Consider the following 16,295-nt stretch of genomic DNA (forward strand, 5'->3'; position numbering starts at 1 on the left):
CCTGTTCCTGTGCTGCACTGGACACCCTGGTGCCTACACTGAAGCCACCAGCTTGAGCTCCGGGATCCCTTCACCTTTCTCGCCCCGTCCCCCAGCCCTGCTCCCCTCTGGCAACTGTCAAAATGTTCTCTGCGTCCATGGGCCTGTTTCTGTTCTGCTGGTGGGATGGTTTTGTTTTTGTTTTCAGACCCACATGTAAGTGACCTCACCTGGCATTGGTCTTTCCGTGTCTGACTTATTTCACTCAGCACAGCACCCTTAGGGCCCATCCGGGTGGTTGCCATGGCAAGAGTCTGTCCCTCTGTGTGGCTGAGTCACATCCCAGAGCACATCTTCCCAGTTCTTTTTCTTACAGTCCACACCCCAGGGTATTTTCCATGGATTTTAGACCGAGTGGAACGGAGGGGTGGGGAGAGAGAGAGGAGCCTGAGACACGTCCATGGGAGAGAGCCCCCTGAATTGGTTCCTCCCCCAGGAGTCCCAGCCAGGAGGTGGGGGTGGGGTGGGGTGGGGTAACCTGCAGCCCAGGGACTTGACTTGTCCTTGGCCAGGACTCCAACCCTCAACCCTTCCCGGGGGGGCGGAAGCTGTGACCACACTGGCCAGAGCCCAGCACTTCTTCTAATTCCAGGCGCCTACTGATGGACACTTAGGTGGCTCCATATCTTGGTCCTGAAGATGATGCCGCAGTGAGCACGTGGGTGCCTGTGTCTCTCCCACTAGTGTTGGGGCTTCTTCAGACAAGTGCCCAGGAGCAGAAGTGCTGGGTCCTTCTCTGTCTCCTGTTGTCGGGCCTTTGTCTGAAGGTCTGTTGTCTGCTCTAAGTATTGCTACCCCAGATTTCTGTCTTTTGTTTCCATTTTCACGAAACACCTTTTTACTTTTCCACATGCGCCCCGACCAGGGCGGGGTATCCGGCCTGCTACTGAGGTGCGTGCCCTTGGACAGAACAGAACCCGGGACCCTTCAGCCCCCCCCCCACACACCCCTACCCGCTGGGACAACGCCCGGCGAGGGGGCAGCTCTGCAGTCGGCGGAGATGGGGTGACCTTTTCCTGAAAGGGAGCTGCCGCCTCCTCACGTGAAACTGAGCCGACGCTCACCCCCGAGACACTATTTCACTTGACCAGCAAAGCCTTCTGGGTCCCTTGGCTTCTAGTCATAGGGTCTCAGTGAACTTGCCCCCGAGCGGGGACGTCGCGGGAGGGAGGGACCTTGGGGACCGGCTCCGCTGCCAGGACTGGAGGCTGGTGTCGCTGGAGCTCCCGTCCACACGGGGCGCTGCCGCCGCGGGGGTTTCTGCCCGAGGCGGGGTTTGTTTGTTTTTCTTTGCCTTTTCCTTTCATCCGGGGATTTCACAGTGTTTGTCCCTAGGTCACCCGGGAGGGCACAGGGGGCGTCTCCACCTGCGGCAGCCTCGGGAAAGAACGGGCTTCGGGGGCACTTACAGGCACATCCGTCCCCCGTCTATCTACTGAGGGACCCGCTTTGCGCCAGAAACTGTCGTGAACGGAAGTAAAAGAAACCGAACTGTTCCCACGGAACGTGCGCTTTCAGCAGGAGATTAGACAGGACAGACAGGCGGACAAATACAGAGCGTCCCCTCAGACCGATCGACAGAGACAAAGCACGTTCGCGGACATGGCGGCAGAGGGCGCTGTTTCCTCATCACACCGCGAACCAAGCGCCCTTCAGTTTCCTTTCTTGTTTAAAAATTATTGATTTTAGAGAGAGGAAGGGAGACGGGTGGAGAGACACACACCCCGGCTGCCTGTCCTGAGCGGGCCTCCCCCTCTTGGTTCGGGGTCGATACTGAACCGCTGAGCCCGGCGCGCCCGGTCGACAACAAACCTTTCGAATTGTCTCTACTCTCTCGCGCCCTCTCTGCCTTGTGTTCCTGCAGAGTCCTTTCCTCCATTCGATCTGCTATTTATTTTACTCATTCGTTTGTGGTGTCTCCATCCACTTGAAAGGAAGGTCTGAGAGGACTGTTTTTCCTTCTGCTGGATCCCCTGAAAAAACAATTTTTAACCTTATTTAGTTAAACTCCCAGTGGCGGTGCTCGTGGCCCCAGACCAGGCCCCACGTCCCCGCAGGCAAGGGCAGAGCGCGATTCCATCCGAGCGGTCTGGTCCCAAAGACGTCCTCTGACTCAGGGCCTCCGAACGCGAACACGAATGTCCCCATTTTACAGGTGAGAAAAGTACTAAGTTGCTGGGGTCACAGAATTGACGTTGAACACAGTCGGGGTTCCCAGTCGCTGCTCTTAACCTTAAGTCAGAAAACTCAGCGCAGAAAGGAAGTCGCACTCGCAGGGACAGGCTCAGCGGGCCGCACCCGCGCGACGCCGCGGTCCCACCCGCACAGGTCACAAAGCCAAACAGCGCGCGGGTCTGCGGAGCTCCCTCCCGGGAACTAGGGACGCTTCGGTCTCCAAGGAAGGGGAGAGACCGGAAAGCTGTGCTGGGGGGGCACGAAGTAGGGGCCTCTGGACCCGCTGCCGGATTTCACCGCAAAATCCCTGGGCCACGCCCCTCGAGCCCTCTGACGTCAGGCGCAGGCGCGCACGCTCTCAAACGGCGCTTCCCCCGCCCGCGCCCGGGCCCCTCCCTCTGAACCCCGCCTGTGCCCCCCTCGGGTCAGCTCCTCCCCTAGGCTCACCCCGCGGAGGATTCGCCGCCCGCGCACTCGGAGCCGGATGGGGCCTCCCGGGGTCCTTCGGGTGAGAGCGGCTGGCTTCCGGGCGGAGTCGGGGTTCGTTCGAGGGGTCGCGAGTCGGGCCGAGCGCGGGGCGGGCGAGGCGGGACCCGCAGACCCGCCGGGAGCCGCGGCGCCCGCGTCCCGGAGGCGCCTACATTTCCCGAGGCCCGCGCGGCGCGTGTGCCCGGGCGCGGGGCCGGCGCGCCAAGGCCGGGGTCGTGCCGGGGGCGGGGCCGCGGGGTGGCCGAGCCGGTGCGGGAGCCGGAGGCTGTGAGCGACGCGGCGTGAAGGCCACGGGTGGGGGGCCGCGGGGGTGAGAGAGAGTGAGATAAAGGAAGGAAAGTGCAGATGAATGTTCACATGCGGGATCGTCCACCTCGGGACGACTGCAGACGGTGAGTGAGCTTTTGAGACCTCGACTCTCGTCCTCAGCGCGACTGGATACAAAGTATCCGTCCAAGGTCAGCAGCCTTCTGAGTAGAAACAATGTCCCTAAAGTGTGTCCCGAAGTTCTGTTCGGCACTGGAAAGGCCCCGGGGCCGGAGAACGTTCACTGTGAATCCCTACAGGCCTCACCTGCTGAGAAGGCGGGTCCTGGGCTCTGGGGGGGCCTCCCACCCTCCTCGGTCCCCACGAAATGAGCGTCAGTCACCCCAGGGCTCAGCAGGCTGCTTTCCACCTCCAGGGGCTCTGCGGCCCCCACCTTGTCTCACTCTCTGCTTCCTCTGGGTTTTACAAACGAGGATCAGGCTGGTTATCTGAGCCCCTGTGACCTGTGTCAGGGTCAGTGTCCCCTCAGAGTTGGATGGAAGCCCTTACGAGTCCCTAACAGGGTTGCATCAGAAACAGCAGAAAGATGGACACAGGCTGGCTCATGGAGGCACCGCCTCGGGAGGCATCGTCTTTGATGTTCCTACAGGACCAGGACGCCTTTGCCAGGCGCAGCCCAGGAGACAGGAAATTGAGACCAAAGCCCGGAGTCCCCAAGTCCCTTTCCCTTCAGGGCAACTGGATGCATCTTAGGAAACCCCGTGCAGGCGGCACAGGTGGGGGAGCAGGGCGTCGCTGTGACCCTCAGCTCGGGATTCCCAGGATCTGGTTCCTTTTCTCAGCCCCCACTTAGGGTGCAGTGAGCTCTGAAAACCGCGTCCCCTCAGTAGTGACGGGGTGATGGCAGGACTGGGGGAGAAGCCCTGGGCAGGTTGTTTGTTAAAACTCCCGCCTCTGGGCCTGATGCTCCTACTGTGTGTCAGGCTCCCCTGCAGGAGCGAGTCCAACCCGGGGTTTGGTTTCCACTCTGTGCCTCCGTTTCCCCTGTGAAAAGGCAGGTTGACCTGAGTGCAGGACAGAGGCCAGGGCTGCTGCGGACACAGTGTGCGCTTCATGGCCACTGTGATCCCTCGGCTGGAGCTAGTCACAGGTGACAGCCTCCCAGGCAGCAGGTGTGGCAGCCGCCGTCGCAGAAACCGTGGAGATGGGAGGTGTTCCCTGTTTCCTTGACTGTCTGTGGCGACCTGCGCTGTGAGGGAAGAGGATTACAATGGGAAATGGGAGAGTGGGCCAGGCATGTTCCACCCGTCACACTGTTCCTGAGGCGGGACAGGCAGAGATGGTCTCCAGCAATGCTTCTCTCCCCTCTTCCTGCCTCACCTGCACAAGGCCACACACAGCACGGAGCACTCGGAGAAGGGGGCCCCAAATCCTGGAGGGAGACGGAGAAAACTGCATCCCACTGCCGGGGTTCGGGGGAAACAAAAAGGGTCCTTATACCGTAAAGTGACTGTACCACGGACTAGGATTCTCTGGGACTGTCGGTGGGTGCACCGTGTGTGAGTGTGCGTGCCAATGCCCAGTATTTTATGTCAGAGTTTTAAAGTTACAACCCTAATTCTGCACCACAGTTTCATCCATTTTCCCAGGGTCCTCACACCGAGTCTAAAGCTCCGTCGGGTCCGAGACAGTGAGCAGAGCCTTCTGCTCGTGGCTGAGCAGCTCCCGGCCCTGGTCACCCAAAGCTCGGCTCGGACCCCAAAGGAACCCCGTGCTTTCTTCCCGCATCGTCAGGGACCCCAGGACACAGGGAGGCGCAGGGCATCTCAGCATTGGCGTGAATGCCACGCGGGTCATGCCCAGCGCACGCCCAGCAACCCCAGCCCAGCAGAGCGGGCAGAGCCTGCTGAGGCAGCTGGGGGGCGTGTCCTGCGCAGTGTCCCACACAGGCCCGGCTCAGTGTCCTCTCCTACACCCGCCTCTGTCCCCTGACTTCTGCCTGAGAGGGGACGTAGGGAGGCCTCCCCGGCTGGTCTTTGCTCCCGAGGGTCCCGGGTTCGATTACAGCCAAGGGCAGGAGGCGACCAGTTGTGTCTGTCTCACATCGATGTTTCTCCCCCTCCTTCCCTTCCGCTCCTCCTAAAAATCAGTGGGAAGAAGATCCTCGCGTGGAGTCGCAGCAGCAAACCCACAGGGAGCAGTTTGTCGGCCGGGCCGAAGAAACTCTCAGAAACGCGCGAGGGGACTGACGGGCGTCTCATGGGTTCTCCCTGTGGGTTGGGAGCAGATCACAGGTGCCACCTGCACCAAGGCTGTGGCTGTCTCAGCTGAAGGCCATCGAAGGCCACCTTAGGGCTGCCCACCGGCACGTCCACAAACGGCTCGTCCGCAGGTCTAGACACGTCTGACAAGGCCTCGCCTTCCATGTCTACTTGCCTGGTTTTTACTTCTGTTTGTGTTTCCGTTGGTTCAATATTATTTCCCCCCAGGTTGATTGGGGTGTAAGGGACATGGGACATTGTGTGATGACCTGATATAGGTACATATTGTGACATGATGACCAGGATTCGGTGAACTGACGTATGTGTCACATTGCAGAGTCACAACTGGTGTGGGTGTCCGAACTTCTCATCTACTCTTAACAAATTTATTTTATTTTTACTTTACTTTTATTATTGACGCTATTACAGTTGTCCCCATTTCCCCCCCTTGCCCACCTCACCCATCCCCCCCCCAGTCCCTCTGGCCCTCACCACAGTGTTTCTGGGTCCATGGGCTGTGCGTGTCTATCCTTTGGCTCATCCCTTCACTGTCTTTCATCAGGTCCCCCCGTCCCCTTCCCCTCTGACCTCTGTCCGTCTGCTCCATGGTTCCAGGCCTCTGGATCTATTTTGTTCATCAGTTTATTTGGTTCATTAGATTCCACATATAAGTGAGATCATAGGGGACTTGTCTTTCTCTCACGGGCTTATTTCACTCAGCATAACAATCTCCAGGACTAAAGAGACCCCAAAACGCTCATTTGAAAGAACACCTGCCCCTATGTCCATGGCAGGGTTATAGACAATTCCCAAGATTTGGAAGCAGCCCAGCGCCTGTCGGTAGATGAGTCATAGAAACGCTCTGGGACATTCCCTCCGTAGGTACTACTGGGCCGCGAGAGGAAAGGATCTTACCTTGTGGGACAGCATGGAGGGGCCTGGGGGACCTGGGGATGTTTATCTGAAAACACGTAAAGTTTAAATGAGAACAGAAACTCGATGTGCTGGGGACCCCACTGTGAGTTCGCTCCCCTAACGATGCTTGTCCGTGAGTGTGAGTCCTGAGAGACTGTGGGACGCACAGGGGCCACACAAACACTGCCCACTGCCCTGTCTGCTCTCCAGCCTCGTTTCTCCCCAAGGCTTTTCTCACTCTCCAGTCTGTCATAGAATATGTTTAGTCAGCCCAGCACCCACCTCCTTCCCCCAGAATAGGAGCTCCATGATGACAGAGTGTTTCCCTTCCTCGTCCCAGCCTCAAGCCCAGGTGCTCAGTGAGAGCAAACTGAAGTCCCGCCATTTGCGACACCAGGTATGGACCGTGGGAATATCGTGCTGAGGGAAATAAGTCCCTCAGGAGACGCTGAGACCCCTCTGACTTCACTCACATGTGGGACATAAACCTGAAGCTCAGAGACACGGGCAAAAGTAACTTGGTTACCGGAGGGAAGCGGGTGGGAGGTCGTCAAGGCTGAAGCCAAACAGAGGGTGTCCCGGAAGCTGTGTACAGAGCGTCAGAGCTGGGCCCCGGGAACCTCAGTCAGGTTTCCCCTCAGTGCTGTCTGCTGACTGGGTGGAGTCCAGCGCTTTCTCTATAAAATTCCCACACTGTCCACAGAGAAATAAAAAGAGCATGTGAAGTAATAAAGGGTCAAGACACACTGGAGAAAAGTTTGTTTGGGGGGACAGTGTGGAGTCAGCATAGAATTGCACACCCATGGTCCCGCCACCCTGGTCGAGGCAGAGTGGCCAAAGGGACCCTCTGAACCCCTGGGAAAGCGGCCCTCAGGTCCCATTCCTTCCCCTCTGTTCCCGCACCCACTGCTTCCCCCCATTTCCTTACCTCAGGGGGCACAGGTTCCTTCTCTAACCCCCTCTGCTCTCAGACTCACAGGTGTCCCCTGGGGCGATCAGGGACTTCCCCCGAAATTCAGAGGAAGGCGAGGTCCCTGGGGTCTCATAAAGTCCTGTCCCTTTTACTGTTTGGAGGGGGGAGTGGGGAAGTGGGTCTCCTTGAATAACCTTCCCGGCTGGACAGCAGGTGTGTGGCCCCCACCTGTGAGCATCGGGAGACCCTGCCCCTGAGAGCCAGCAGGGATCTCCAGGTCAGTCCATCTGTCCTCCTGACGTTTTGTCTGTTTTTAAATCCTCCACAGAGGATATTTTTCCATTGCTTTTCAGAGAGAATGGGAGAGAGACAGAGAGAGAGGAACATGGATGTGAGAGACACACAGGGGCTGGTTGCCTCCCCCACATGCTGCCACCAGGGGCCAGGATGGAGCCTGCAACCGAGGTCCTGCCCCTGTTGGAATCCACCCCTCAGACCTTCAGCCTGGGGGCCGACACTAACCACTGACCCAAACTGCCCAGGGCCCTTCTGGCTTTTGACTCCCTGCCGTCTCAACTGTGTCTCTGTCAGTCTCTGGTGTATGTAGTGAGTCTGCCAAAGGGGTTTCAAAGTATTGAAACCACGGACTCTCGCACTAGCAACATGAGAGGGGATGAGTCCAAGTTCCTGCTGACAGCTGATTGTCTCCTTCGTAATTTCCCCAGCCTGGGGGCTGAGCAGCGATGTCACATTAGGGCTTAATTTTAATTCCCCCTCTGAAACTGCTGGGCAACTTTCATAAATGAATGGGCCACGAAACATCCTCAAGAGGACGATGACTGGACTCCTGGTCATGACTGAGGAGGACCCAGTAATGTGCCAGCGTCTCTAACTGTTGTGACACTTTTGCTATTGATGGATCTCTGGTCAGAGGCCTGGGGGATGAGAGGAAAGGTCTGGTCTTGGCCCCGGTTCCTGGCACCCAGCTCCTAAACCCTGGGCATCTCCTGAGGGACAGGTGACTCTGGGATGCTACTGAGATGGCTCCTGGCTGAGGGACCTGGAAGCTTCAGGATGGGGGCTGGTCCCAGGAAGACCAAGCTGGTCAGAGGGAGGAAACTTTCAGGCCCTGGAAGGAGGAGCGAGCAGGATGGGCCTGAAGATCCATCTCCTGACACCAGACTCACAGGTGCAGGGACCGTGGGGCCTTGTGGACAATGACAGGGAAGCGACCCTGTTGCTGTCAGAGGGGAGGGAGCCACCAGGAGAACGAGACCAAAACTCACACAGACAGTCACAGGCGGAATCTCCACAGAAAAGAGAAACAACAAACACCCAGAAGATGGGTCTGAGGGGGGACCCAGGCCTGAGTCCAGGCTGACCAGGCCCCTCCCGCCCACACTGTCCAGGGTCCTGGAGATAAGCCTCATGAGGACGAGTGACAGGGCCTGGGGATGTGAGTCCCTGTGACCACGGGTCCTGGTGGGACAAGGGTCCCTGAAGGCACAAGGTCAAAGCAATAGAGAGGTGACCCAGCCGGGCAGTGACCATGTCAAAGCCACGAGGCTCTGGGCGCCCACTGGGCACAGGCCCCGGCCTCACTCGGTCCTCACAGCCTCTCCCGTCCACCTGCCCAGGCTCAGCACAGCACACACAGGGCTTCTGGAAAGTCCTAGGTGCTCCCCTGTATTTCCTCTCAGACTTTAGGACCCTCTCCTCTAATTACCCATCAGCCTTCATGGCGAGAAGTCAACAAAGTCATACCCAGAGTCTTTGTTGTTTTTTAAAATGGTTGAATAGATTTCATAGAGAGAGGAAGGGGCAGGGAGAGACAGAAACATGGATGAGAGAGAAACACGGATTGGCTGCGTCCTGCACGCCCACAACTGGGGATCCAGCCAACACCCTGGGCATGAGCCCTGACTGGGAATCAACCTGAGACCTCCTGGTGGACGGGAGACATTCAACCACTGAGCCACACAGGCCGGGAGGGGTCTCATTTCAATACAGGAGTAAGAAGCTGCAGATCAGTGCAATGCAAGTGGGGGGGGGGGCAGCCCCGCCTCTGCTGGACAGGGAAGTGTGCCGAGGGGACCTGGGAGGCAGGGCTGGGACAGCCTCCCAATCCGAGGTTCTTGAGTCACCAAGTGGGAGCCTGAACAGATCTTCCATCACTCAGGCCCCACAGGCAGCTGCCTCACGCTGTGGAAGGAAACTATCAGGAACAAGTTCAGGGCAGTGGCTGTAACTGGTCACATTCTCAAAGGTCCACTTCATGCTCACAATGTGCACAGAGTCCCCATAACCCAGTCCCGACCCCTCTGCCCCAAACCCTCCCCATTCAGGGTCTCACCTTTAGAAGCCGAGAGAGACACATCAGAACCCTGGGAGCTGTCACTGCCTGGGGTGGACACAGCAGGACATGGTCAGGGATTCAGGACAGGAGGCTAAAGGAGGGACTATGGGGTGGCGGGGTCCCCATGGGCTCCCATCTGCACTGTCCCAGGGTCTCAGGGGGCACCCCCTCCATACTCACTGGCAGCCTGAGCGTAGCTCCCTCCTTTCCCACCTGCAGGAAGGAAACATCCTGTGAGAGACCAGGGAGGGGGCAGGGCCAGGAGGTCCTAAAGGAGCCTAGTCCTGGGCCCAGAGAAGTTTCCAGAATCCTGTGTCTGTACAGACCCAGGGCAGGGTCAGGAGACCTGAGGAAAGTGCATGTGCAGGGACTGGACCCACCTCCCTCCTGCAGGTCTGTTCTCACCAGGGACCTGCCCTCTGACCTGGGACTGCTGGGGCCGGGTCCCCATCACTAGGACCATCAGGTGACACATGTGTCCCTCAGTGTCACACCTGCCTCACTAAACAGGAAGTCAACACACAGACCTCACACTGGCAATCCCAGGCCTGGGGACGGTGCTTCCCATGAATGAAGCAGGACACACGTCTCCTTGGATTGACACCCCAGGGGGACATGAAACTCACACCCCCCTTCCCCACCTGAGGGCCTCCTCGCCCACATCACAGCTCCAGCCACCACAGCTCCGAGGACAACCAGGCCAACAACAGCGCCCATGACGATGAAGGGGGTCTGAGAGGGAGGCTCTGGGAACAGAGGGGAAGGGAGGGTGAGGCCCCGACCCCCAGGCCTCAGCCCTGAGCCCACTGGAGCCCCCAGAGGCCCCTGCTTCCCTGGGAAGAGGCTCTGTGCCCACGTCCCCTCCTCACCCCATCTCAGGTTCTGGGGCCCTGGCAGCCCCTCGTGCTGCACAACACAGGTGTATCTCTGCTCCTCTCCAGGGGGCACCCCCAGGGACGCCCACTTCTGGAAGGTCCCGTCCCCCGCGGGCCTGGTCTCCACAAACTCCATGTCCTGGGCCTGGTCCTGCCCGTCACGCTCCCAGGTCAGGCTGATGTCCGCAGGGTAGAAGCCCAGGGCCCAGCACCTCAGGGTGACCTCATGCTCAGAGATGGGGTGGCGGGTCACGTGTGTCTTTGGAGGGTCTGAGGGAAGGGGGAGAGGATTCAGGAACTTTGTTTCCACCCTGGGACCCTCCAGCAGGGCTCAGGCGACCATCCTGAGAAGGGACAGGACACTGGGGTGGGGGAAGGGACACAACCCAGACACCAGCCTGGACAGAGGCAGGGGGATGACCTATTGGTCTCTTAGGAACTTCCAGGGTCAGAGCAGCACAGCCCAGGGCGGGAGGGAGGCAGGTCTCTGGGGGCAGAAAAAGCATTTCTGGTCCTGACCTGGGGGGAGGCCAAGGACTGAGAGCAGCGGGGCTCAGACCTCAGACAGGGGGTGTAGGGCAGGGAACAGGCCCGAGAGAAAGGCCCCCTGGGGCCCAGAGCCACCCCAGGGTCCATGGGAACCGCTGAGCGCCTGTTTCAGGGGTGGTCTCCCCTGCACCCCCAGAGACTGCACCCTAACTGTCCCTGAGAGGAGGGCGGGGGTCCCTCTCTGGCCCCTGACCTCAAAGTCCCGGGGACTCCATCCCTGCACCTAAAGCAGGGGTGTCTGACACCGACCCCATTTCCCGTCTCCTCGCGGGAGCCCCACCCGAGGGAGAGGAGGGCGCCGCGGGCCCTGTACCTGTGCGCAGCAGGGTCTCCTTCCCCTTCTCCAGGTAACGGCGCAGCCACTCCACGCACCGGCCCTCCAGGTAGTTCCTCCATCCCTCCGCCACACCGGCCGCCTCCCACTTGCGCCGGGTGATCTGAGCCGCCGTGTCGGCCGCGGTCCAGGAGCGCAGGTCCTCGTTCAGGGCGATGTAGTCGGCGCCGTCGTAGGCGAACTGACTGTACCCGCGGAGGAGGCGCCCGTCGGGTCCCAGCTCACAGCCATACAACCTCTGGAAGGTGTGAGACCCTGACCCCGCCCCCGGGTCAGCCCCGCCCACTCACACCGCCCCGGGTCACCCGCCCCCGCCCCGCCCGCGGGGACTGAACCTCAACTGAAAGTGAAACCGGGTCAAAGTCCCCGCCGGCTCCTCCCGGGTGGGGGGCAGGGCGGTTCCGCAGCCTCGGGGTGAAGCTCAGACCCCGACACTCGGGGCGACCCGGCCCGTCCGTGGGGATGGGGGTGGTCACCGGGCGGCCGCGGGGCTCACCGTCCTCGCTCTGGTTGTAGTAGCCGAGGGCGGTCTTCAGGTTCACTCGGAAAATCTGTGCGGATCCCTTCATGTTCCGCGTGTTCCGGTCCCAATACCCCGGCATCTCCTGCTCCACCCACGGCTGCTCCATCCACGGCGCCCGCGGCTCCACCCTCGGATTCGCGGCGTCGCTGTCGAACCGCACGAACTGCGTGTCGTCCACGTAGCCCACGGAGAGGAAGCGGGGCTCCCCGCGGCCGGGCCGGGACACGGCGGTGTAGAAATATCTCAGCGAGTGGGGGCCTGGGGGGGACACGGGAGACGGGGGGCCGCTGGACACGCGCTTCCGGGTCCCGCGCTCCTCCCCGCACAGGCCGCGCCCTCCGACCCCGCACTCACCGGCCCGGGTGCGGGTCAGGACCAGGGCCCCCGCGAGCAGCAGGAGGAGGGGCGGGGACCCCATGACGCGCATCTTCGGGGTTCGGGGCCGATCTGAGTCCGGGCGGGTCCGCGGGACCTTATAACGGGGACGGGCGGTGACGCTGATTGGCTGGTGCAGGAACCGCGCAGCCAATGGGAGTGAGAAGTGTGTGCGCGTCATGAGTATCCGGGCAGGAGGCCCCCACACAGGTTGGGAGAAGGGAAGTGAAACCGGGGAGCTGGGGACTCCGCAGCCCTGAGCCCCGGGCCCCAGACTCCGCCCTCGGGCTGAGACCTGAGAGCCAGGCCTGGGGGCCCGGGGCCGAGCCCTGACCCTCCCGCAGGGGGCGCGCTGGTCACCCCGTCTCCCCGAGTCCCGGCCCAGGGGCTGTGTTCTCAGCGACTCCCCCACCTTCTGGGTTCAGCACCTCTGTCCCGTCTTACAAATGAGGGGCGACCGCAAAGTAATGCTGTTTATGGGATGACGGCTGTCACTCTGGCCACACAGGCATCAAACAGTCTCTACAATTATTAACTCAGTTTGAACATTAATAACCTATGACGTGTTAGCAGAAATCATGTTTTCATGAAAAATGACTGTTTCCCAGATAAACGCGGAGGTGACAGGAAGGGACCTGCTCACGTTTCACATCCTCGCGGGTCTCGGCTCTGGTCCCGTCCCTAGAAGTCCACAGGGTTCACATTTGTCTGTGCATTTAATCTCCTGATTGGGTTGCGGGGTATAAATATGCACAGCTTCAGGGACCATGGAGAGGGAGCATTTTCATAACCTTTCGGACCGTTGTTGACACTCGTCTTTGATCGTCCACTGGAACCACACGAGTGGCACGTCCCGAAATGCTCTGCACAGTGAAAGCTGGCACAGGACTGAGTGTGTCCTGCCCGGCTGTGTTGAAAGCCTCGGGCTGTCCTGCGAGGGGCTCTGGTGCTCACGAGGGCATTGAAAGGGGTGCGTTGTTTCATTGAGTTGGGGGGTCTTCCTGTGGGGACGCATTTAATACATGTCACCAAACCCTCCCGTCTGTTAATATCACCGCAGATCCCACTGGAAAAGTCTCAGAACTGGGGCGCTGTGTAGAGCACGTGGTGGGGCCCGAGTTTTCCAAAACCCTGGTTTTCTCTTGAGAGTTTACATTTTATCAGGAAACCTGGACTGTCTTTTGCCAACTGTCGGTTCATTTTTCCTGAGGTAGAAGCTCAGGTTCATTGTTGAGAACGTGGGTGTCAATCCTCCAAATCTCAGTAACGGTAGTTTCTGTGCAAACAGGGTATCCCCAAAAAAGAGGCCGGCTCCGCTCCCACAAAGCAGTTTCCTGGCACATAATCCTCTGGAAGGTAGCAGAAGAGGTTTTGTGGACTTCCCAGGTCACCATATGAGACTTTTTTCTTCATTTTTATTAAGGACAGTTAAGAAATTAATCCATCTGCATAATTAATTCAAGATCTATATAAAAATATCTCCCCTGAAAACTATATTTTATTGCTCAATTGTAGTTGATGTGCAATATTACGTTGGTTTCAGATGTGCAGCCCTGTGATTAGACATTTACGTCACTTACAAAGTGCTGGCCCTGGTGAGCCCAGTGCCCGGTGACATCCCATGCAGTTGTTACGTTATTGACCCTGTTCCTGTGCTGCACTGGACACCCTGGTGCCTACACTGAAGCCACCAGCTTGAGCTCCGGGATCCCTTCACCTTTCTCGCCCCGTCCCCCAGCCCTGCTCCCTCTGGCAACTGTCAAAATGTTCTCTGTGCCCATGGGCCTGTTTCTGTTCTGCTGGTGGGATGGTTTTGTTTTTGTTTTCAGACCCACATGTAAGTGACATCACCTGGCATTGGTCTTTCTGTGTCTGACTTATTTCACTCAGCACAGCACCCTTAGGGCCCATCCGGGTGGTTGCCATGGCAAGAGTCTGTCCCTCTGTGTGGCTGAGTCACATCCCAGAGCACATCTTCCCAGTTCTTTTTCTTACAGTCCACACCCCAGGGTATTTTCCATGGATTTTAGAGAGAGTGGCAGGGAGGGGTGGGGAGAGAGAGGAGCCTGAGACACATCCCTGGGAGAGAGGCCCCTGAATTGGTTCCTCCCACAGGAGTCCCAGCCAGGAGGTGGGGGTGGGGTGGGGGTGGGGTAACCTGCAGCCCAGGGACTTGTCCTTGGCCAGGACTCCAACCCTCAACCCTTCCCAGGGGGCCGAAGCTCTGACCACACTGGCCAGAGCCCAGCACTTCTATTTCCAGGCACCTACTGATGGACACTTAGGTGGCTCCATATCTTGCTCCTGAAGATGATGCCGCAGTGAGCACGTGGGTGCCTGTGTCTCTCCCACTAGTGTTGGGGCTTCTTCAGACAAGTGCCCAGGAGCAGAAGTGCTGGGTCCTTCTCTGTCTCCTGTTGTCGGGCCTTCGTCTGAAGGTCTGTTGTCTGCTCTAAGTATTGCTACCCGAGATTTCCTTGTTTGTCTTTTGTTTCCATTTTCATGAAACACCTTTTTCCTTTCCTATCAGTCTATGTGTGCCTTTTAAAGTAATTATTTTAAATATATATCTTTATTGATTTCAGATAGAGGAAGGGAGGGGGGGAGAGAGAGAGAGAGAGAGAGAGAGAGAGAGATGGAAACATCAATGATGAGTCATTGATCGGCTGCCTCCTGCACACTGTGGACTGGGGATGAAGCCTGAAATCCGGGCTTGTGCCCTGACCGGGAATCGAACCCCAACGTCCTGGATCCCAGGGTGACGCTCAACCGCTGAGCCACGCCCGGCCGGGCATAAAGTAATTTTGATAGATTCATGTTTATTGCTGTTTTATTGTTCGTATTTTTTATTTTTCATCTTAAAGAATACCCTTTGACATTCCTAGTAATTTGGGGGGGGTGGCGGTGAACTCCTTTAGCTTTTTTTGAGTGGGAAGCCCCTTTTCTGTTCTTCATTTAAAAATGATGGACTTGCTGGGTAGAGCAACCTTGGTCGTAGGTCCTGGCTTTTCATCACTTTGAATATTTCTTTCCAGTCTCTTTTGCCCTGAAAAGTTTCTGTTGAGAGACAGCTGACAGTCTTACGGGAGCCCTTTGTAGGTAACTAACTGCGTCTGTCCCGGTGCTTCTGAGATGCTCTGTCTTTGGCCTTTGCGTTTCAGCGATGCCGGGTCTTGCTGTGCACCTCTGCGGTTCCTCCGTTGGGTCTCTGCAGTCCCGGGCCCTGGGCGTCCGTTTCCCTGACCAGGTTGGGGAGTTTCCCATCGTTACTTTGCCACGTTGGGTGTGACTCCCCTGCTCTCTCCTCCCGCCCAGCCCCTGGCCCAGGTGATGCGAATGCCGGTTCCCTTGGCGCCGTCCGGAGGCGCCGGGTTCTGTGGCTGTTTTCGGTCCTGTTTTCTTTGTGCCGCTCTGACTGTGCTCTGCTCCCTCGCCCTCCCCGTGCTGGCTGGGTCCTGCGCTGTGGCTGCTCTCCCGTGGTCCCCGTGAGGGATCCTCCGTCCCAGTTACTGTTGTTCATTTCTCACTGTTCTATGTTCCCGTCTCTTTGCTGAAGTTCACACAAAGCTCTTCTCTCCCCTCAGATCTCTGAGCATTTTCATAACCAGTGTTCTGACCTCTGCGTCCGGGCGATTGCTGGTCTCCATCCGTTTAGTTATTTTCTGGGAGGTTGGTGCTCTCCTTGCACTTGGACCTGTTTCTTTGTCTCCTGGTTCTGGCCGTTGCCCTGTGTTTGCTTCTGTGGGGTAGGTAGAGCTGCTGCTCCCTGGTCTCGGCAGAGTGGCCTTATGTAGCGAGTGTCCTGAGGGCCCAGCGCTGCGGCCTCCCTGGTCCCCCAACCTGGGCATTCCAGGTGCACCCCTGTGGGCTGTGTGCACCCCCCGTTGAAGCTGAGGAATGATTTTTGTTAGCCATGGAGGACTGTCCCCAGCCAGGCTGAGGAGCTGTGAGGCCTGGCTGTGACCACCCTGGAGGCCCTGGTCCTGCTGAGTCTGCCCCTGGAGTGTGTCCATTGTGGGTTGTCTGGGTCGTGCTTTGCTGTGGTCTGAAGCTGTCCCCCAGGTCCACTGCCTCTGGGGCCCCTTGGGAAGTGCAGGCCAAGGCCAAATGCCACCTGTGCCCTACCCGGGCCACCTGTCACGAGCAACAGAGTGACCTGCAGGTGGCTGTGACTTGTGCCTGACGTGGAGGTGCCTGGGAGAGGCCAACCTGTGAACCAAGGCT

The 16,295-nt window shown here is 58.6% G+C and overlaps 2 protein-coding genes across 4 annotated transcripts in view; both read right to left on the reverse strand.

Annotated features, from left to right (window-relative positions):
• The window catches only part of LOC308547415 (BOLA class I histocompatibility antigen, alpha chain BL3-7-like), a gene marked incomplete at its 5' end in the record, with an annotated part of 87,143 nt that overhangs the window by 41,758 nt on the left and 29,090 nt on the right, over positions 1 to 16,295 (reverse strand). The window lies entirely within an intron of this gene.
• LOC308547418 (BOLA class I histocompatibility antigen, alpha chain BL3-7-like) lies at positions 5,603 to 12,165 on the reverse strand. 2 transcript variants are annotated; one of them, XM_081117748.1, is made up of 9 exons: positions 12,051 to 12,165; positions 11,670 to 11,954; positions 11,153 to 11,428; positions 10,285 to 10,560; positions 10,057 to 10,161; positions 9,596 to 9,628; positions 9,413 to 9,460; positions 6,673 to 9,274; positions 5,603 to 6,192 (listed from the first exon to the last, which is right to left on the reverse strand). In XM_081117748.1, the coding sequence occupies exons 1-8, from the start codon at positions 12,121 to 12,123 to the stop codon at positions 9,231 to 9,233; spliced, it is 1,140 nt and encodes a 379-aa protein (XP_080973874.1). In that variant the 5' UTR covers positions 12,124 to 12,165; the 3' UTR covers positions 5,603 to 6,192; positions 6,673 to 9,230. The 2 variants fall into 2 exon arrangements, with proteins under 2 accessions (XP_080973874.1, XP_080973875.1); XM_081117749.1 differs by lacking the exons at positions 5,603 to 6,192; positions 9,413 to 9,460 and having other exon boundaries at positions 9,242 to 9,261.

This window comes from Miniopterus schreibersii (genome assembly GCF_964146895.1).
Source record: "Miniopterus schreibersii genome assembly, chromosome: 18".
Taxonomy (NCBI): Eukaryota; Metazoa; Chordata; class Mammalia; order Chiroptera; family Miniopteridae; genus Miniopterus; species Miniopterus schreibersii.